The following is a 22,929-nucleotide window of genomic DNA, read 5'->3' as shown; positions in this document are numbered from 1 at the left end:
AATGGCAGTTTTCTTGTGGGATTCTTTTTATGACCTGATTGACTTATCTGCCTCTCAGCTTTACCGAGTTCTTATACTGGACTAAAACACAAAAAAACTTGTCAGATTAATATCTACTACCTGTCTGCATTATGTACTATATTCAAATTTAATTCTTCAATAATAACACTGTGTGATTAACTTGCCAAAGAATACAGGCATCCACTAGATTGGTCTGAGGGTTCCACTTCTTATCCAAGCAGAAAAGGGAATTAGCACCAGGTATCTGCATACTGAGTGCTGCTTTTGGCTGGTAGGTAACTGCGGTAGGAGAGGAAGGCAGGGAGGGAGGAATCACTGCTATCTCCACTCCTGCTTGTGACTGCTTTGTGTTATTTGCCTGTGATTACATACTCCTGAGTAAAGTTTTCTTATTCATTACTCAAAAGTAGCGAATCAGCCTTTAACTGCAGAAGTTAAGGGGAAGTTTTCAATTGCTTTCGGTGAGAAGGTTCCATTCCCTTCTCTATTTTGAAGACAGTGGCATAAAATTGGAGAAAAAAAAAAGGACGCTTCACTCCTCTGGAAGGAATATAAATAATTTTTGTGATTTATGATGCAGTACTAAAGTAAGTCGTATAAATTTGGGAAATATCTTCACCTAATTCTACAGTAAAAGAAGCATCTGATCTAAGCACCTATTATAATAATACTAAAAATATAGCTCGTTTTATGTTTTTAAACACTTATTTTTCTCATTCTGACATGGGCTGCCTTTTAAGTGAAAAATGAAGGTATGCTTTTATCTGACTGTAGGGGCATTTGCATGTTCTTCCCCACTGTGCTGAGTATAAGTCCTCAATGGACAACTGTGTGAAGATAAATCATAGAATCATAGCATGGTTTGGGTTGGCAGGGACCCTAAAGATCATCTAGTTCCAAATCCCCGGCCAAGGGCAGGGACACTGATTTCTCTTCTTTTGTACTGTGGAAGAAAAAAAATAGGTTTTGAATTCATTCTTGTCTCTTGTCTTCAACTGTTGCTGCACCTGGGGCTGCCTTGTATTTTTCTCATCTTCACATTGCACCATATTTTTGGCTTGTTTAAAAATAGGCTTAAGACAAGAAACTGTCTGGGTCCAACCAGCCCCATACAGCCACATCAGTGCTCACTCTCTGCCTTTGAGCATCTCTGCACAGAGCTCCTTAGGGAGTCCCAGGCTGCACAGGGGCTGTAGTGTCCAGAATGGCCTGGACACTATATCCTGTTGCTTGGGATAACAGAAAAAGGACTGAAATATTTTGTATGTGGAGAGTGCCTTATATCCATGTTTTCTGGGCTGTGTCTGCCTCTCTCAAAAACCTGGTGGGTTTTGACGTGCCTGTGATGCCAGCTCCTGGTAGCCCCACTGGGGAGGTTGTAGTTGCTCTGACCCGGCCAGGAGTCTTGGCACGTTTTGCTGAAATGTGGCTGTAATCCTGAACAGGACTCGTTTCACTTCCATGCTCCCAATCCTTGGCTTTGTCGAGGAAAAGACTTGATTCCTCCGAAGAGAAGGGGAGGTTGCTGCTGCTTGGGCTGAGGAGAGCAGGGAGCAGGTATTTAGCTGGGCTGCTGGCTTGATGGGAAGGATACACTTTTCCAAATGGCCATAAATGCTGTGTGCAGGGTTCTTTTCAGTCCCAGAAAGGCACTGCATTGCTGGACTAAAGCCAAACCTGAAGGAAAGGACCTGCCTGGAAAGACACTGTGTGTGTAGGAGGACGTTTGTTTATAAACTGTTTTTACTTGTGCTCTGTCTTGTAGAGTAATTTTAAATTTTCTGTACTCAAAAAGGGTTACAAGTTCCTGCTTCAAATTGGCTTTTGAGATCTAAAACCACTTTTGGTGTTTTGGGGTTACTTGCAAGCAAAAGACCTGGGCAGAAATCTGTGCAGAAGCTATGGTTAATTTGAGGTTCTATTATAAACACACATGCAGTAAATCAAATAATCTTGGGTTGCATCAGATTTGGGGTATCATCTCATGTGCTTGTGCACATTTCTTTCAGGGTACTCAAGAGTTACAACTGGCTTGTACTCAGCAGAATAGCTTTGGCTGAGAGTCAGATTTGAAAATTTTGCACTGGAAATGTGTTTTACTGATAAATTGCATCAAGACAAGAGGTGTCTACGCAGAAGGGGGAAAACTGATGCTTCAAGTTCTCTTTATTCAGAACTGCATTCGGAGAGGTGCACAACAGCCAATTCTCTTGAGTAAGGCTCAGCTACTTACACAGTTAGCAGTGATTGCTGTAATTCTGTTGAATTCTCTGTCTTACCGTTTCCTGTGTCAGGATTGCATTTTGCTGTCTTGTGCATTACAGATATTTCAGCAGTAACACTCAGTGTGTGCTAGTGTGGCAGCTGTGAACAGAGGTATGATAGGCTTGAAATATGCCTGAATATCATTAATATGATTTCATGAAGATCAGTGCTCACAGGAACACAGAAACATTTTAAGCCTTAGAAAATGTCTGCAGTGCTGCAAGGTTATTATCACATACTGTGCTGTTCCTTGGGACTCTCATTGTTTGAAATATTTCCAGTCTACAGGCTGAATTCGCCTCTTTTCATGCTCTCAGTTTTTATGCAGGCAATTGCACAAGATTACTTTTTAGTTCACTCCTGTAAATTCCTGGATCAATTTGTTTTCATTTGGTTTTGTATTTTTAGGGTGACCATAATTCAGTATTCACGTATGTAATACCAAATTTCACTTTTTAATTCAGTACTAGTCAGACTGAAAAAAATGTTCTCCTGGAGGCAAGCAAGCCAGCAAGCCCTGATGGTTTTTCAACATTTATGTTTCTGGGGAGTACCAGTTCTTCTCCAGAGGACCTTTTAACTTGCTTGGTATTCAGAGTTGTTACAGCATTTACACTTACGCACACTTTGGGATTGGTGGCTTGTAGTTCAGGCCTTCCTAAAACCCAATGGAAGTGCTGGACAATGCAGCAAAGAATGAAATACAAGCACGATTAGTTGAGAAATTTATTTAGAAGAAATGAGGAATCTACAGTAATATTTGGCGTGGAAATTAGTAGTCTGCTACATAAAGTTTGTAAGCTGATAGAGGAAAATAGCTATTTATTAATAGCAAATACAAATCGCAACTGCATTGAAATAAACTAGTCTAGAAATTGCAAAGACTAAGTAATCTTCATGCTTCATGGCATGAAGGCATGACATGATTTCCCATCTTTTTGTAGTACAGGTGTATGTTTGGAGTGACATATAAGGCAGGAGCCACTGACTGTGCCAAGAACCCCATCTCATGTCATGACTAATTATTTTCAGCCTTGTCGAGTGAACTATTTTTATTGGTCCTGTTTGAGTTAATACTATTCTATATATACCATCACGTATTCCTTATCTAGGTGTGATTTATAGTTGGGTTTTTTGGCATTGTTCAGTACTGTGTTCAAACAGTTTTGATGGGGCATAGCGAACACTACCACCAACTCTTCAAGTCTTTATCAATAAATTGCTGCAAAATGTGTTGGTTTTATTGAATTTTCCTAGAATAATGTTTCTGCTGTAGAAGCTGACAATGCTAAGTTCTAGTGCAGAAGGAATGTTTCTATCTGCTGGTTAGCCTATGGTCAGAATCTGGTTTCCTGATTCAATATGTGGCATTAAAGAAGCCAGAATATTAGGCATTTGTTTTTTTAAAAATGTAAATAGATTTGCTCATTTGAGCAAACATGATAATACAAGTGCAAAAACGCTTTTTATCGTTTTTCCTAAAAAATTTCCTTCCTGGTTTCTTACGGAGAAGTGAGAGAAGCAGGATGCGGTAATCACAGTTGTAGTCATAAGGACAGAAACTACTAAAGCTAAAATGCACTTCATGTTTAATGCTGTCTTACTGGAAGGCGGAAGTTATTTTCTGATTTGTGTTATTTTCGAGGTATTACAACTGAAGGATTTACTTAAACATCAACCAGTTTGGAATTGCTGCATGGGGGAGAAATCAAATTCCACATCCCTTCAAGGCCAACTTCTTTCATATAATAGTTCAGAGCTCTTCTGCTCCCTTGCTTGATAAAGCATTCTCTCCTGGTGAATGGCTAGAAAAAAGCATTTTGAGTTAACATTTAAAAACTTGGAATTCATCTTGGCCAGGAGGAAATGTAATTGCTAAAAATTTAATGTTAAGATTTTCCAGCTGAAAAAACAGCTGTTTAGTAATGAGAGATCTTGAAAATACCACAATAGGCACTAAACAATAACTTCACTATGGGGTTTTTCAAAGTGCTCTTCAATATATATGCATTATCTGTATCTAGACTACGTATTAACTTCACCCTTGGGTTGCTGAATATAATCCAATTAGGGAAGCCAGCCATGTGATGTATTTCTTACAATATGGCTAGCCAGTGAATAGTTCAACAGATAATTGACCACGTAGCCATGGGCTATGGAAGGGTTGTATGAGAAGAAAAGATAATACAGCCTTTTTGGGCTTAGAGAGCAAGAATCATTGAGAAGCAGCATATGTTGGGCAGGAGTCTGCCACCAAGTTCTGCAAAGCATAGCAAAATAACATGAATAAATCATGGAAAAGCAATGGGTTTTGAACAAAGCTAGAAGAAACGAGGCAGAGTCATTAGGCCTTCTTTTGTTCTAGCTGTCCCTTCTTTTTTGGCAGCCATGTGCACTTCCTACTGCTTCTCTTGAAACCTGTGTTAATGATTATCTCACATTAGTTGATCAAGCCTCTGTGGTTGCAAATTACTGCTTAGACACCTGATTTATCACTGAATTTAACCTGGATATCTGAATTTTCAAATTTGCAGTTCTGGGAGAGAAATTTGGAGAAGAAACAAAAAAGACTGCTTATCTTTTCATATATAAAGTCCATAGGACATGGCTGTATGAAAGGCTTTGCACACACAATACAAATACTGGCATGCAGACAGCCAAAAACATCACCCGACCTGTAAAAGCTCACCCAAATGCTTTGGAAACTATAGCTGTATATCATAGCAAAAGCTGCTACAGTATAACCATGCTGCATAAATCAACAGTTGATGCAGCTTCAGGTGATGACAGGTAGCAAAACCAAGAAGTGATATATGCTCAATCCTCTGCACAATTCCAGCACCTTAAAAACAGCAGCTGTTCCAGCCGAGTGATTTCTCCCCAGCACTTGCTCCCGGGCCAGTGGTGCCAGGCAGCATGATGCTCACCAGAGACACAAAACCCTGTTCAGGGGGCCTGCAGAAATGAATGTAACAGCAGAAGGATGCTGTAGCATCTCACTGCATCATTGGGCTCAGACAAATAGCGAAAATTCAAGTGAAGAAAACAGTTATTATGCAAAGTTATTTTTTTTATTGGAGAGATTGGGTTATAACACATAGCAGATTAGTGTTGTAAATTAAAAAAAAAAGTTTTAGTGGTTTATGTACATTTTTACCACATTAGTTTTCACTCATTCCCACTCTTCATGAGTCAATTTGAGTTGGTATAGTAATGCTGCAAAGCTTAAAAACAATTTTTTTCTTTGGCAACTAGTACTTCACGAATCAACCATCTGCTGCCATTAAATCTATCTAGTTCTAGCAATACTAATAATTTCCTACAGTGAATAAAGGTTGAAGATGAAGTAATAGAATTTTCCAAAGTAAATTTTATTCTTTAGTACTTAAGACTAAAAATGTTGATTTATGGAAACTGACAAGTATGTTCGAGAGAAATAATTTAAATTTGTTTTAATAAGGAATTGGTTAAGCTGTAGAAAGTTTCACTTACATCTCATTACATCATATTATGTTTCAGGAGTGAAACAATCATTTAAAACTTATTAAGCAAAATTCTGTTTTGTTATGCTGGGATTTCTTTCCCCTCACAGGTACAGTTTGATCCATGCATCTCTGTTCCCACAAGTCAGACTGGCTGTTTGTTGCCTGTTACCAAAATCTCTAAAGCACCTAAAAGAATTATCTTCTCCCTGGTTCTTCACAGCTACAAGCCCACGGCTCCCACCAGAGCTGGGACACCAGCTCCTGCAGGATGTCAGTTCCTGCCAGCTGTGCCTAGCCAATACTGATGCCTGAAAAGCAGCTCTGGATAAATCCAAGTCTTGCTCCTGTTTGTTTTTCAGGGTCTGTAGGGTTCTTATGTCATGATGTAACAAAGTCTACTTCATTAGCTCCTCTTTTTGGCTACTTGCTCCTGATCCTGTGCGGCACACTGGCCTCTTGGCTCCCGTATGCGGTCAGAAGTGTCCCGGAGGAACTGATGGAACAGCATGCTGAACTTGCTCTAAGCTTCGTCTCAGTTTGGAGTTGGAGCACCTCCCTGCAGAAATCCCCAGGGACAGCCTGCCTGTCCTGGGAGTGTACACTCAACCTTGCTCCCTTGTGCTGGCAAGTTCAGCACACAGCGCAGCAGCTGACGGCTCCTCCTCAGGCGTGGGGACATTGGCTTCCCATTTGCATGCCTTTTGCACTGTCTGGTGGACAGGGTGCTTGCTCAGAACTGCGGAGTTGGGTTGTACGTGCTCTTCAGCCCAAGAAACAGGTACCCCTTGCGCCTGCATGCGGGAGAGGTGAGCTAGCCCTTAGGCTACAAGGGTTACAGGGGGACAGGGTGGGGATCCCACCCAGCTGTAGAGAAGGGGCCAGTTCATAGCCTAGAGTAGAAGATTTGGGTGCCAGAAGGGCAGCAGGCAGGAGGGAGGCAGCCTGTTACCCAGGGCTGGAGCATTCGTCTGAAAGCAGAAGGCAAAGATCCTTATTTCCACTTACTAGATTTTTACTTACTTTTTGCTTCTGCGAGTTTCTGCTTAATATAAAATGTAGATTTCAAGTGGCCTGGAAGTGCTTGATGCAGGCATGTACTCCAAGGTTCCTAGGGTTGGGGAGCAGCTTTGCACTGCCTGTGGGCTGGCTCTGTGGGACTCTCCCCATCACCTTTCAGAGGTGCCCTCCTCTCCTTGTCTGTAGAGGAAGTGCAGGTGCCTGGGTTAGGCCCTCTGGCTTTCCCAGCTTTGACTGTCAACGTAGGTCGATACTCCTGCAACATGACCCACCTGACCTACTTTAGATGTCCACCTCGGAGAAAGATGCATCACTCCCCTGGAGTGGCTGTTTCTCTGCAGTGAGTATGAAGAGAACCTGTAGATGTTGAGAAGCAGGTGAGATGACTCCCATCCTGCCACCTGCTTTTTAAGATGGGTGCCTGAAGTATATGGCCTTGATTTGCATTAATTGCTAATTTGATTTCTTCTGGTTTTAGATGAACTATGGCATCATAGTTTGCCACACCATCTTTCTTGTTTATACTGGAACCTCAGCACAGTTACGTGCTCTTGGTGAAGCCCGTGGCCCAGCAGCCAGCTCTGAGGAAATGCTACAGCTGGAAAGAATAATAGTATTAAAGACTTCCCTGTGAATAGTGTCTTATCACAAAGGCTTTGAAACTTGTTCAGCAATGTTACTTAAATGGGAAGCTCATTGTGTGGTGTTTTTGATCTTGTTACTTATTTTAGCTCTCATCCTTTGAAACTGAGCTTAATCATGCATTATGTGGAAATCAAAGTCTGAATAGTCTTTCAAGTTGGGGATTTTAAAAAAACGTACATGGAGAATAAAACTTGCATCCCACTTCAGGAATGCAAAAAAATAAAGACTTAATCCATATCTGGCTAAAATTACCTATGGGGTTTTTTGAGTGGTGGGGTTTGTATTAGTGTGCATATTAACTGAAATTTTGCCATGTAATGTTCATGTTCAGTCTGGGACCTGGAAGTGAAATTGTTCTTTCTCACTTCTGTATCCTCACTGTTAATGAAGAGCCTGTGACAGAATTTAGTCTCATGTGAACAATGTAAAAACCCAAGCGGAGCCTGGCTCTTGTTCGAAAAGGCAGGTGAACTCCAGTGCTTAAGAAACAGAAAGTGTTTAAAAATTGTCTGTTTTTGAAGATGGCTGCAGTAACTCAGAGACCAAACAGTATGAAAATAATGCTCTTACTGATGCTCTTTTGCCTGCGATTCCATATGACCCTGTGGCAATAGGTCCCAACTGCCTTCTATCCAATCTGCATAGGTTTTGTGCCCCAGAATCTGGGGCTGAGTGTTCAAGAAGGAATCACTTTAACCTTGTCCTTCGCCAAAGGAAAGGGTGCCCAGCTGAAATGGGTATGCATTTTTACCACTTTAGGAGTGGTTTGTGGAGACCTGCCTAGACTTGCTTTCTCCCCAGGCTGCAGTCAGATTTTTGGGGTATTGACACAAGTGCTTCATCAGGAAACTCATCACCAACAAAATAAACTGGCTGTGAGAAACAAAGCTTCAGTCTCTAAAAGCTCACGAGACCCCTTCTGTTCTTCACCATAGACTATCACTGTCGTTTGTCATGGGATGCTCACTGTGTTGCCAAGAATAAGGCCAAAGTCTTGGCTTGGGCAATGCAGTGTGAAAGGAAAGGATAGCTGCTTGTCTCAAATTCAGCCACCAGTGAGAAGCCGGTGACTTGGTCTGCGAGTTTGGATTGTTGCTTAAAGGCAGGCTCCTTCAATACCGAGTTTTCTGTTTTGGGACAGTCTAATTCAAATGACAATGTTTGTTTTCATAGATGGAGTTAGCAGTAGCACCGCTGTGTCGGCGAGTCTCTGACTTAGGAAAATCTTACAGACAGCTGAGGTCATTCAGGTGAGTTGCAGTCACAGGAACTAGCAAATAGCAGCATGACCAAACTGTATTTCAAAACTGGTTTATTACCTCGTGTTAGTTCTGATTGAACTGAGAGCTTTTTTGGCAACGCTCACCTGCAAATTAGAAATAGATTAAAGTTCTTTTGAATTTTATGCAGAGTATAACTATGATTTAAAAATCTTTGTCATGCAAATGTTGGCCAAATTGTACTTTTTTGTGTTGCTTTCAGTGCAACTTCAGTATGACAGTGAGTTCTGTGGTTAAACCTTAAGTGTTTTCACTGAAATATAAAATTTACAGTCCAGTGTTGTTTAGTTGCAATAGGCAACTTCTGTAAAGTTTTACAAACTGAACCTGTGTTGGAAAACTAAGATGCAGACTAGTGGGAAAAAAAAAATAGATGATTCTATCATAACACAATATTGCCACCATATAGGCATTTTTCTTATGCATAAGATAAGCTTTTTCTTCCTTTCACAAGTATATTGTTACATTTTTCCAGACCACTGCTGTTCCAGACCAGTGAGCATATTGCCAGTAGCCCAGCTCTGGGAGAGGTTATTCCATTCAGCATTATTCTTCAGTTCTTATTTACAAGAGCACCGCCGGAGTTAAAATCACCCTTCCAGGTAATAAGATCAACCTGTCTTTCCTTTCAAGATGTCCTGAGGAGGAATGAACATTGTAGTTCACCCTAGTTATTTTAGTTAAGAAGTATTTAAGCTCATACTTTATATGATTTGTTGGCTTTTGTTTTTATTGTGGCAAAGGTGTTATGGTCATTGACTTCATATTTTGATTATTTAACAGTAGGAAGACGATAACCTGATTTTAAAGAGACTCTCAATTCTTTAATATTCTATCAGCTCATGGAAGAAATTGCAGGTCTTATCCCAGGCTGCAGATTGCCTGGATCCTGCTCGTGTAAGATGGAGGAAATCTAGATTCACCCCCCTGTCAGAATTGGGCAAACAGCTGATGTAGGAGATCACCTCTGAGCTCCCAAATAACATAGTGGGCTACTTCTGTTAACTGTCTCTGATTCCTTAACTCATTCTGCATCACTGCAGTATTGAGAGCCTCATGTGGCCTTCATTTATGTCATCTTTGATTCTGAAATTGGTGTATGTGTTCCGTTTTTCACATTTATGTGTAATTGGTGTTTGTGTTTTTCCGTATCAGAGGGCTGAGTGGTCCATTGCCCGCTACTCCCAGTGGCTTGATGATCATCCATCTGAAAAAGACAGGCTTGCTCTCATACGGTAAAAATCATAATTCTTTCTTCTCTACATTTATGATAATGGAGCAGTAAGCTATCTGCACACCAGGACTGATCTTGAAAAGTAAAAAAAAGTGCTATAGGAGATGCATCATAAACGCCATTACCCTCTCTCCACTCATGGGATGAGTTGCAAAATGGGAGAATATATAAACTGAACACTCCCCTCCACTCCATGTACTGAAACCCTCCAGTGCCTTTGGAAGGAGCACATAATCCTCTTGAAAAAGAAGGAAACCATGCACAATGATAGTTTATATTAATACTATGTTTTAGTAAAACTGCCTCTCTCAACTGTTGGGAAGTTGAGGCTGTAGCCATTCTGTCTTCTGTATCAGGAAAGAGAAGCTTTGGAAGCTTTAAGCAATGAAAATGTAGGTAGGAATTTAAAAATGGAAGACCCTTGTTGCACCTCTGTAATGTTATTCTTCAGGAAATCAGCCCAGGATCTTTAGGAAGTGATAATTACATCAGATTTTTAAAATCTTCCTAGGGTAGATGACTTTATGGTTAAATACTATTTTGCATCTTAAAATGTTAGGAAAAGTTGTGAAGAGTCTTGTTTTTCAAAACAAGCAGATTTTTAAAGTATGTCAGAGAGAACAGATGTGTTGTATGAACATGACAGAGCCAGCCTGAGGGTCCTCAGGATTCAAGGCTCAGATGATCATTTGGCTCCTAACACCTTAGCTCTTCCAGACGTCATCTTAGTGTCCTGTCCTGACCTTGGTGTCACCCACTCCAGTGGCACAGGAAAGGTGGTCACACATAGCTGCACCAGGCTCAGTCTGGCCTGGGAGCCAACTCTGTCCTTGAACTTCTGTGCGTGGATGTTGCCAGCTTTTGCTGAAATCATAAAAGCTGACTTTTAAGTTCCAGCCAGCAGTGGTTGCGCTTGAGAAAACCGACGATTATCTGTCTACACTTTCAAAGCAGCCAAGAGGATATTGCTATAAATATTTACAGTCCAGTGTAGTGCTCAGGCCAATTAAGGAAATACTAGTCCATCACCAGTAGATGTTAGTAGGATTTATTTCCAAAATATTAAAATGCAGACTGTCTCTCTTCATATGTGTATTAAAAGAGTATTTTTTTGAAAATCATACACGTTGTTAGTCTAGTTTGGCTAAAAACGTAGATTTTCTTGAATCTCAAGCCATGACACCTTGAATTACAGGGGAATAGATAATAGGTACAGGGCTGATACAGCTGTAAATGTAACTTAGTTATGAATATTTTGATTGTAATTTCTGTCCTGATAGTACTGGCAAAACTGACAATGTTGAATTTCAGATAGGTTAGGGAAAGCCAAGAATGCAAATCATCTGAGAACTGATGGGATTTTGTTCTCTTCAATCCTTTTACACAGATTTGAAAATGCCATCCTTAAACTACAACACATTTTTGTCTTTGCTTGCAATTAAATTTCATCCAGACTGATTCAGTTAATGGGCTTGCTGGTGGTCATGTTCAGACACTGATCACAGAATCACAGAATCACAGAATGTTAGGGATTGGAAGGGACCTCGAAAGATCATCTAGTCCAATCCCCCTGCCGGGGCAGGATTGCCTAGACCATATCACACAGGAACGCGTCCAGGCGGGTTTTGAATGTCTCCAGAGAAGGAGACTCCACAACCTCTCTGGGCAGCCTGTTCCAGTGTTCAGTCACCCTTACAGTAAAGAAGTTTTTCCTCAAATTTAAGTGGAACCTCCTGTGCTCCAGCTTGCACCCATTGCCCCTTGTCCTGTCAAGGGATGTCACTGAGAAGAGCCTGGCTCCATCCTCTTGACACTTGCCCTTTCCATATTTATAAACATTAATGAGGTCACCCCTCAGTCTCCTCTTCTCCAAGCTAAAGAGACCCAGCTCCCTCAGCCTCTCCTCATAAGGGAGATGTTCCACTCCCTTAATCATCTTCGTGGCTCTGCGCTGGACTCTCTCTAGCAGTTCCCTGTCCTTCTTGAACTGAGGGGCCCAGAACTGGACACAATACTCCAGATGCGGCCTCACCAGGGCAGAGTAGAGGGGGAGGAGAACCTCTCTCGACCTGCTGACCACACCCCTTCTAATACACCCCAGGATGCCATTGGCCTTCTTGGCCACAAGGGCACACTGCTGGCTCATGGTCATCCTGTTGTCCACTAGGACCCCCAGGTCCCTTTCCCCTACGCTGCTCTCCAACAGGTCTGTCCCCAACTTGTACTGGTACATGGGGTTGTTCTTGCCCAGATGCAGGACTCTACACTTGCCCTTGTTATATTTCATTAAATTTCTCCCCGCCCAACTCTCCAGCCTGTCCAGGTCTCTCTGAATGGCTGTGCAGCCTTCCGGCATCTCAGCCACTCCTCCCAGTTTTGTGTCATCAGCGAACTTGCTGACAGTGCACTCTAATCCCTCATCCAAGTCATTAATGAATATATTGAATAGAACTGGTCCCAGAACCGACCCTTGCGGAACTCCGCTAGACACAGACCTCCAACTGGACTCTGTCCCGCTGACCACTACTCTCTGGCTTCTTTCCTTCAGCCAGTTTACAATCCACCTCACTACCCGATCATCCAGACCACACTTCCCCAGTTTAGCTGCGAGGATGCTGTGGGAGACCGTGTCAAACGCTTTACTGAAATCGAGATAGACCACATCCACAGCTTTACCATCATCTATCCACCGGGTAACATCCTCATAAAAGGCTATCAAGTTGGTTGAGCATGACTTCCCGTTGGTGAAGCCATGCTGAGTGCCCCTAATGATCCCCCTATCCTTGATGTGCCTAGAGACAGCACCAATGACAAGTTGCTCCATCACCTTTCCAGGGATGGAGGTGAGGCTGACCGGTCTATAGTTACCCGGGTCCTCCTTCCTGCCCTTTTTGAAGACTGGAGTGACATTCGCTTTCCTCCAGTCCTCAGGCACCTCTCCTGTTGCCCATGACTTAGCAAAGATGATGGAGAGTGGCCTAGCAATGACTTCCGCCAGCTCCCTCAGCACCCGCGGGTGCATCCCATCAGGGCCCATGGATTTATGGACATCCAGGTTGCTTAATTGGTCCCTGACCCAGCCCTCATCAACCAAGACAGATTCCTCCTCTATCCTGACTTCTTCTGAGGCCTCAGGGGTCCGGGGCTCCTCAGGACAGCCTCCAACAGTGTAGACAGAGGCAAAGAAGGCATTCAGTAACTCCGCCTTCTTTTTATCCTCTGTCTCCAGGGCCCCCACCTCATTCATCAGTGGGCCTACATTGCCTCTAGTGTTGGCTTTACCTGCAGTGTATTTGAAGAAGCCCTTTCTGTTGTCCTTGACCTCTCTTGCAAGGTTTAATTCCAAGGAGGCCTTAGCTTTCCTAGTTGCCTCCCTACATCCTCTGACAACAGACTTATATTCCTCCCAAGTGGCCAGCCCCTCCTTCCACGATCTGTACACCTTCTTCTTCCACTTGAGTTTGCCCAGCAGTTCCCTGTTCAACCATGCAGGTCTCCTGGTACCCTTCCTTGACTTCCTACCTGTTGGGATGCTCTGATCTTGAGCTCGGAAGAAGCAGTCCTTGAACGCTAACCAACTATCTTGGGCCCCCTTACCCTCTAGTACCCTGTCCCATGGGATTTCCCCTAGCAATTGCTTGAAAAGGCCAAAGTTGGCCCTCCTGAAGTCCAGGGTTGTGATTCTGCTAGCTATTCTGTTCCTGCCACATGAGATCCTGAACTCTACCATCTCATGGTCGCTACAACCAAGGCTGCCCTCAACCTTCACCTCTTCAACCAGACCCTCCTTGTTAGTGAGGATCAGATCCAGCAGCGCTCCACTCCTAGTTGGCTCATCCACCATTTGCATCAGAAAGTTATCATCAATGCACTGGAGGAACCTCCTGGACTGGGGATGGCTGGCTGAGTAGGCCTCCCAGCAAATATCAGGGTAGTTGAAATCCCCCACAACAACCAGGCCCTGTAATTGCGAGACTGCTCTCAGCTGCCTGTAGAAGGCCTCATCACCCTCCTCATCCTGATCCGGTGGCCTGTAATAGACACCCACAACAGTATCACCCCTGCCAGCCTGCCCCTTAATTCGCACCCACAAACTCTCAACTCGCTCCTGATCCGCCTCTGGATAGAACTCAATACATTCTAGCTGCTCACTCACATAAAGAGCAACTCCACCACCTTTCCTTAGCGGCCTGTCTTTCCTGAGCAGGACATAGCCATCCATGACCACATTCCAGTCATGCGAGGCGTCCCACCAAGTCTCTGTAATTGCCACTAGATCATAGCCCCCCGACCGAACACGGATTTCTAACTCCTCCTGCTTATTCCCCATGCTGCGTGCATTGGTGTACAGGCATTTCAGGGAGCGAGCTGGGCACACCGATTTCATCCCAGATTCACCCCCTGATTTCACCCCAGGGGGATGGGGGGCCTCCTGGTCTACCTCAACACTAGAGCATTGCCCCAGTGGTGCAAGCCCAGCTACCACCCCATCCCCCTTCGAATCTAGTTTAAAGCTCTCCGAATGAGCCCTGCTAATTCCTGTCCCAGAACCTTTTTGCCCCTACGACATAAACCTTTCCCATGTATCACTGTCACGCCTGTTGTCTTATAAAACCAGCCATTATCAAAGAACCCAAAGCCCTGCCTGTAGCACCAGTCTCGTAGCCAGGCGTTAATAGAGAGAATCCTACTATTCCATCCCACGTCATCACCTGAAAATGGAAGGAGGGAGGAGAAAACAACTTGTGCCCCAGACTCTTTCACCAACCGTCCTAGGGCCTTGTAGTCTTTCTTCATCCCCCTCAGACTACGGGATGCAGCTTCTTCCCCACCTGATGGATTGCTTTGACCATGGAGGTATTAAGGGACAAACCTTGGGACAAGGCTTTTAGGCAGAGAGAGTGTCATCCATTAGACCAAGTAGCGTAGCTGGAATACTTAAGCTTTTAATTTCAATGCTTTCATTGAATCCTCTATTCATTTTGCATGAGATACCACTATTAAAATATTTTAATTTTGTAATCTCAAGAACGTGCTGCTGCAAGGTTATCACTTGGCAAGATTATCCCTTGAGCATTTTACAGGGAGGCTGTGGTCCTTTTGCTTTGCACTGTGGAGTGCTCAGACATGGCTCTGACATCCATCCTCCCAGGGCATGGAGAGGGCAGCTGTGAAGCTCTGCCCTTCCCAAAGGCCTCTGTTGGGACTCCAGTGGCTCTTCCCTACTCTTGGTATGCCAGAGCAAGGCTGTTTGTCACTGCCCACGTTTGACTTCTTCTCCATCCATCCCCAGGCCCACCGCTTGCAGACACCGCTCATGCAGCTCTGCGGAGCTGCGTGAATTAACTACACGGGATTTGGCAAGCAGACTCTTCCCTCAGGAGGTTTGGTTGGCAGCTTGTGTAGCAGTGCATGTCTGGGAGCAAAGAGTAGGGGTCTAGCTGACCAAGCTTGAGCGTAGTGAGTGAAGGGGATGGTTCTCCTTTGCGGACACTGGTAACCTCTGTAGGCATTTTTAATTTTAATTTTTATGCATTCACCTTTTTACCATCTCCTCTCATGCCTGTTAGTCATTTCTAAATAGGCCAGTTATCCATACTTAAGGCAGGCGAGCAAATGTCAGTCACTAGTATGACCATGTTTCACTCATATTTTCTGTATTGGAAGATTTCTGAGCCTGCTCTTCACGTGTCTCATATGAACCTAAGTTGAACTACAGGCATCTTGCTCATGTCTGGAGTCTTTTATCAGTCACCTTCTTCAAGCTTTTTCCGCCTGTAGTTGTTCATCTGTGCTAATTGAACCTTGGATATTTTGAGCCTTCAGATCCTTGCACTGGCCTACATCAAGAAATTATCTTTACGTTTTCTGCAGCCTTGCAAATGGTAATTTTCTGCAACTTCCCTTTGTAACGACTGTGCAATTACTCTAGGGACTTGCTGCTTAGATACTAATTTACTTGTGTTATCAGAATCCTTACAGCTTCATATTAAAGCTAATTGCAGTGCTGCTTCCACTCTGTAGATCTTAAATGCTTCATATGCAGCGTGGTGTTAATGTTATGAATTAGTAGTATTCTGAGCATTTTTGTGCATTTCTTGCTGCTTGTATTCAGCATGAAGGGTGGGATTTACCTGGCCAGAAGTATGTTAGCTAGACTCCCTTTATAGTCAACAGAGAGAAACAGGCGCTGCTGGGGCTGATTCATCTCATCCTGAAGCAGGTACCTAAAATAGGTCAGTTGCGTTGTGTCCTGAAAGCTCCATTTTCTCTGCTCAGTGAAGGGAGCGTGGGCTGGGACATGGGAGCTCTCTCAGGCAGACAGCTGCCCTGCAGACATTTAAAGGTAGGTGAGATGACCGTGCTGCAGGTGTCCTCCTGGAGCATGGATTGTGTTGAAAGGAGCGCTTCTTTAAGTGGCCAGGGCACTTTTTTCCTTTTTCTTTTTAAATTGAGTTTGAAAACTCAGCCTTTCTTCCATAAAAGAAACCCTGTTAGACATGGCAGGATTTGAGCCAGCTTGAAGGATGGTTCATCCAGTCGAAGGCCAAATTCTTATCTTTACCGTTAGAGTGTGGGTAAACTGCTCTTACTCAGGCTCACTGTTGCTGGAGCAGAGTTGAAAGCCAGGCCCAGTGAAGGGTTATTTTTGTAATGAGCTGATGTCCTGATCCAGAGAGTGGCTCTGACCACTGACCTGCCAGGGGGCAGGGACAAATGCCAGCCTGGGGACCACCACGAAAGCCCCATCTGTGCATTAGGTTCGGCCTGGCTAGGCACAGCAGCATGACAGCTTTGCCGCAAGCAGTGGAGCCGTGCTGGGTCACTGCTCCGCTCCGCTTAAACCAAGCGAGCAGCAGGCACGCGGCGTGGCTGGAGGGCTGCGGCCTCCGAGCATCCCCCGACCAGCGCCAGGCCATTCATAAAAACCCTCGGTGTCCCTTATATTTGTCCGTCAGCGCACGGTTCGTTTGATCTCTTTATTATGCAATCTGGAATAAAGCAGAGATGTTTCTTGCTCATCTGTTGTCCTACAGATGATGCTGTTGGAGATTTTACTGTTCATTTTTGCAGTAACTTTTATAGCACTCGATTAAATAGATCTGGTGTCAGACAGATGTGCAAGAGCACACAGCATATTTTCCGTTTTCCTCTTTGCCCCAAAGTTTGCAAAGCAAACAAACTTTTAACAAAGTACTAAAGAAAAGTCTGGCCCTGCTATCCTCCTGTCACCAAAATCGGGAATAAAACTCCTTAACACCAGGTTTACCATTAACGAGCAGGCATTACTTTATTCGGCTGAGGGACATAGGGGATTGCTCCACCTAGCATGTCCACCGAGGCACAAAAGCACACTCGTTATATACATTATAGAAAAATGAATATTCATACAATTCCAGTAAAAGCCTGCCTATTGCAATAAACCTTATGCATATGCTAATATATTATGTAATTGTTTTTGCACATGTGTACTAAATTGGGGAGGGGGTCTTGGGTGGTCTCTGGTGGTCATAATCCCCCCCTGGTTATGCTGTCTGCTGTATGACCCCACTTCTGCGCCAGTGTGGGTGAGGCCTTTCTGTTGACTCATGCAGGTGGCTCCAAGGAGAAGATACTGTTCTGGTTCTTATGGGATTTATCTCTACTCCTGGTGTCAGAGCTATGAATCAAGTCTTTTAAGACACTACTAAGCTGTTTTTCAGTCTTGTTTATCTTTGGCCCTTCTTTGTAATTAGTGAGGGATTTAACAGAGACCTTGGATTCTCTTAAGAATAAGCACAAGCAAGAGTCAGTGATAGCTATAACTTTAAGCGTTATCAGTCCTAGAAGCAGACACTGTCTGCAAAGCATGCAGTTAGCTTCAGAAAGTGCAGTTATTTTAGCTGAAAGGAAAACTACTGAAAGGAAAGTAGATTCTGTCTAAAGGTTACATAGAGTAGGCCTTCTAGGGCCTACTTTTACTGAACCGTCTGGAATCACTCCGGCTGCCCTGCTCATTGATCGGGACCTGAGTGCACAGGGCGCTGCCCCACTACTGAACAGAAAGATGATCCCTGCCTCTTCTGAAGATTACAATTTAAATCAGGCTCCGTTTGACCGAGTCAGAGCCCAGGAGGGTAGCGCTAGTATTCACAATTCCATATAAAATTAATTAATTAGAGTAATTCTAAATGATACGCATTAAGATCCCTTTAAAAACTACAGCCCAAATCATACCGTTTTTTTTTCTTTTAACTGTAGATATAAATCTTCATGGGCTGAAATAACATTTTAATAAAGAACTATCTGGGTCTTATATAATCAGCTTGTCTTGATTTCCAAGAAAGCTCATGTTTTTGCTCAAGCAAGTGAAGTAATTTAGTAAGTGCTTTAAAATCCTTTTCTTTATGTGGGAGGGCATCTTAAACTTAGATTTTTTTTTTTCCCCTTACTTCTTATGGCATTTTTAATGGAGCATTAATATATGCAGAACATCCCACCAACCCTCTTTCCATAGCTCTCTTTTACAAACAATATTTGTAATGTATACCATAGCTTGTCTTTTAAAATAGAAACAGATTGCTGAACAGGTTTTATGGCCTTTATTAGAATGGAAGATGCTGAATTTAGGGTATTATTTAGTCTAATCCCTTCAAGAGTATGTTTTGTATATTACATAAACAGGGTTTCTTCCATATTCTTAAAAATCAGTAATATAACTATAAATTACATCTTTTTATATGACAACAGCTGTGATCTCTTCTGTGCTGGAGACTTGATGATACTGCTTTCATCCATGATGCTGTTTATTTTTCCATTGCTACTTATGCACTAGTGTTTTTACAGTATCCTCTGCAGGAGCAAGCCTACCTCTTTTTAAGACAAGATTTTAATGGTAAAACAGTGCATCTGAATGGAATTCTGTACTGCCAGCATCGTTTACAAACGCTCGTTTGAGCTAGGGCTGGTAAAGTTTACAAAAATGTCATCATAAAATCTGCATTTAAAGTGTTAACATAGCTACTAAACTCATCTATCTCCCAAAATGAGGCACGCTCATGTAGGCACCTCAGCAACTTCAGTGAAGCAGATTGTTACAAGTTGCCCAGCTCAGCCAGCCTGAGCTGAGCTCTGGCCGCGTGCGGCAGCCACCGTCTTGCTTTGCCCTACTAAGCAGCTTCCTGCACTGTCCCTATTTCTGTATGTCGCAGTCCCGAAGACACTTGGTAACTGTCTTCAGAGGAACAATATTCCCATCCCAAAGTTACCTCTGAAATCACATCTACTTTATAACCATTGGTGCTTTTGATTACCTCTCCCTGCCCATTCCTCCCTCGCACCCTGAAGCAACCTCACCGTTATTCTCTGGACTGCAAACATCATTTCTCCCTGGATTCATGATTTCTGTTCTTTTACTATCTGGACCTTTTGTTACCAGGAACGCTGTTCCTACCAGGATGGACAGGCTTCCTGGCCTGTCGTCATCATGTTGTTACTGTGGACAGCAATGCAGAGGAGAGTTTTCCTGAGCTGATCAGAGCTTGACCATGATTATGAGCTGTTCTGTGGTCACCAGGCAGGGTATGGAGCTCCAGGCAACTGTGGCTGCCTCTTGGCTCCCAGCCTTTAGCAGCTGCAGCAGCTTTTGATCCTCTCACTCAGTGTGAAACCCCTCCAGCTGCTTTCTTACACCTGCCCACACGGGAGGCAAACCGCTGCTCTGCCTTGACTGGTATGTGAAGCAGGTAGTTCTACAGGCCAGTTCTGCTCTGGAGGTGCCCGTGTCCTCTGTTCAGTGGTAGATGTTTCTCCATGACTTGTTCGTTCTCCTGGCACTGCAGTTCCTGTCAGTTGTTCCCCCAGGGTCACAGTGAAGTCCCCACCAATGGGAGATGTGTCATTTGCAAAATAACTTTCTCAAGTTGAAGGCTGACGAGTCAAGGGAGCCTGACATGAATGTTACATTTGGTGAGAAGTCAGTGCTCACCGTGCCTTTGTCATGGGTTTGGCCGTTCGCGTAACTCTTACTGTCTGAGAAGAACCACGCTTTAGTTTTAGTGTTTCAGGTCAAGTTGTTGACTAGGAATTGCATTTTAACATTCAGCTTTAGAGCGTTTATATACTTTTATTGGAGATGCAAACATAGGACATGGGAAAATAGTGAATGCATTTAGTCTTCAAGTATTGAGAAAGCTTTTATTCATTGTTTAATGTAAAGCTGTACAAGGTCTGTTTTAGAAAAATGCCTGAGAATTCACTTTATAGTATTGATGGAGTAGTAATTATTGGTTGTCTTTTGAGCAGAAAAGAGAGTTAAGATGCTCCCTATTGCATCCTATTGATGAAGTTTGACCCTGTCTCTGAAACAACTCAAGCAAAGCCACAGCAAAAGAGCAAGCACAGCAGAAGAGAGCTGACAAAGATCAGCTTCTGTCAGTTGTTGGTCTCTACTGGGAAGGAGTAGGGTCTGGGCAGTTCTGAGGCCACCAAAAAATTCAGCAAGTCCCTTTTAGCTGCTTTTTAGTTGTAACAGGACAGCGGCTGCCACTGATGGAGTTGGTTTTGCCAGTTAAATCAGATTCTTTTGAAGCAGGAGAGAAAGAATAAAGATAAAAGCTGCTGGAAGGTGTGACAGCAGGACTCTAATACTGGCGTTTGGCACTTAGTGTAGCCTAAATCTCATTCCCTCTTGTTTGATCTGATGGAAATAACATTCTGGCTAAGGATTATCAAGGGCTGACATTGAGTGGTTTTGGGTGCTGCTTTTAGGGTAAAGCTTCTCCCTTTCATCTGAAGGGATCTGGTTATCTCTGTCATCTTTTTCAAGGGCTTTTTCAAAGCAAGGAGATAAAGTCAGAAAGTGGTAGCAGTGCTACCATCTGGATAATGATGCCAACCCACAACTTCACTAAGAGGTGTCAGAGCTTTCTAAGTTAAGCAAGTCAATATGTTTTTTTCTATTTTCAGCTTTCGATGACTTCTAAAAACTATTTGGGCCCAAGAAACTTTGGGGAGTGTATACAGGAAAAGACAGGGACACCGGTGAGTGGAAAGGGAGAGATTCAGCAAGATGAAGGACAGTTACAGTAAGAACACTGTCACAGGAGTTTCTCAGCTCTCTTTTTAATACAAGGGACTAGTCTTTGTAGAAGGTAACTAACATCTAACATATTTAAGGATTACTGCTGACGAGAGCAGTTGAGTGCTGACCTGAGTGGAAATGTGAGATGCATCTGACTCTTCTGAAGCATCTCCCCTCATCTTGATGGGATCCTTGAGCCTTCCCTGACTGCACCTCCCACCTACTGCTTGGTCTGCTCATCACATGCTCTGCCCCTTATTGCCATGAGAGGCCAGTTTATCTAAAAAGCACACTTCCCTGCTGTCCCTTTCCCCCAGTCTCACTTCTCTTTAAACCTTGAGATTTAAAACTTAATCTGTGGATATGCCTGATCTCTCTGCAGTCCATCATGCTGGTGGCTTTTTCTGGGAGTGAGGTGAGCTGCATGTTGTGGCAGCAGCAAGCAGTTTGTGAGTAGTTGCATCTTTCCCTGTAGATGCTGTGCTGCTCCCTAGGGACTAGCGGGAAGAGCAGGCTGAAGGTTTTCAGGGAGCTGACCAGGTGCAAAAAGTCAGCTTTATTGTGGCTAGATAAATATTCTTTCTGTGCCTTTCTGGCTGTAACAGGGGATAACTTTTGCTGTTTGTTGATGTGCAAAAAATGCCAAGTGACTCTTCAGAGTGTGTTGGTACCTGGTGTAGACCCCTCAGCAGTAACTCACTAGTAAGATGTTATCAAAATTGAAGAGCTCTCAAGTGCATCCCTGCCAACACGAAGGACTGTTTCTTTGCTCAGTCACTTTATTCTTCTGAAACCTCTCCACTCTCTCCAATAATCCAGTCCACCCTCATTTTGCATCACTTCAGTCTCAGACATTGTGCCCTGCGTTTCAGCAAAGAGGGAGCGCTGCCTGGCCTGGGGACACGGGGAGCGGTGGTGGATGGTGGGCATCCCCTCGTGCCTGTGCTGTTTCATTTACCACCCTGTGCCTGGCACAGCTGCATGCTTCGCTCTCCCTGTCAGACCCCATTAGCAACAGGCCAGGGAGTCAGACTGCAAGCGTATGGTTTTTGTGTTTGCGTGTGTGTGCACGCATCTATGTGTGTGACCCAGCTCCTCCTGTTGCACTTGGGCAGGGGGGCTTACAGAGCAGCACCTGGCTCTGATGGGGATGAGAAGTGCTGGCAGGAGCGGATGCAGCCCCGGGACCAGCTCACGGGGCCTGATTGTCATCACTGTCACTGGCTTCTCACAACCCAAAGCTCAGACTCGTCCCTCCAGCAAACCAAGTACAGGTTTTTGGCCTCAGGAGCATCTCCCACTAGTTAATAAATGAATTTTGCTGGAGATTCCCAGCAGCGCTCCGACACAGGTGGGTTTTAGATTTCGTTCAGGAAGTTCAGAGCCCTCCCTGGTTTAGCAATAGCCACGTACTGGAATTAGACTCTTAGTTCCCCACTTGAAATGGGGTCTGTTGTTTGTGCATTTTCCTAAATGTCACAATTTTGCTGTAAATAAGGCCAATGGAATGAAATATAAACAAAGGGTTTTGGAAGGAAACACCAAGATAATTGTCTCTATTACATGAAGAAACAGAAGAGGAAAAAAGGAAAATAAATTAAATTAGAAGTCATATTTAAGTACGGCAAAACTAACTTGGCCTGCTTAATGAACTATTAAGTCAAAAATCTGATCAGGTCAGCATTTAGAAAGTCTTTGTTTTACAGACACGCGGTCATTCAACAATACCATTTACTAGGAGTGGTGGATGAAAGGTGGCCCTGGGTTGTAAAGCTGGTTACATTATGTACAGACAAGTACGTAATCACAGTTGCCCCTTTTAGCTTTGAAATGTATTTGTGTAAATTACCCAGGACTACTTCCATGTGTGACAGCCTACGACAACATATCAGAAAAAACCCAGCAAAGCCATACAGACGC

The 22,929-nt window shown here is 43.6% G+C and overlaps 1 protein-coding gene across 1 annotated transcript in view; it reads left to right on the top strand.

Moving 5' to 3' along the window:
- COG5 (component of oligomeric golgi complex 5) overlaps positions 1-22,929 on the top strand; it is a 211,658-nt gene that overhangs the window by 186,540 nt on the left and 2,189 nt on the right. Inside the window, 3 exon segments of the mRNA XM_068400718.1 lie at positions 8,607-8,683; positions 9,189-9,315; positions 9,869-9,948. Coding sequence (XP_068256819.1) covers positions 8,607-8,683; positions 9,189-9,315; positions 9,869-9,948 — 284 coding nt within the window.

Source organism: Nyctibius grandis, chromosome 5 (assembly GCF_013368605.1).
Source record: "Nyctibius grandis isolate bNycGra1 chromosome 5, bNycGra1.pri, whole genome shotgun sequence".
NCBI classification, from domain to species: Eukaryota; Metazoa; Chordata; class Aves; order Nyctibiiformes; family Nyctibiidae; genus Nyctibius; species Nyctibius grandis.
The sequence above is the reverse complement of the archived record's forward strand: the minus strand, read 5'-3'. Positions and strand labels throughout refer to the sequence as shown.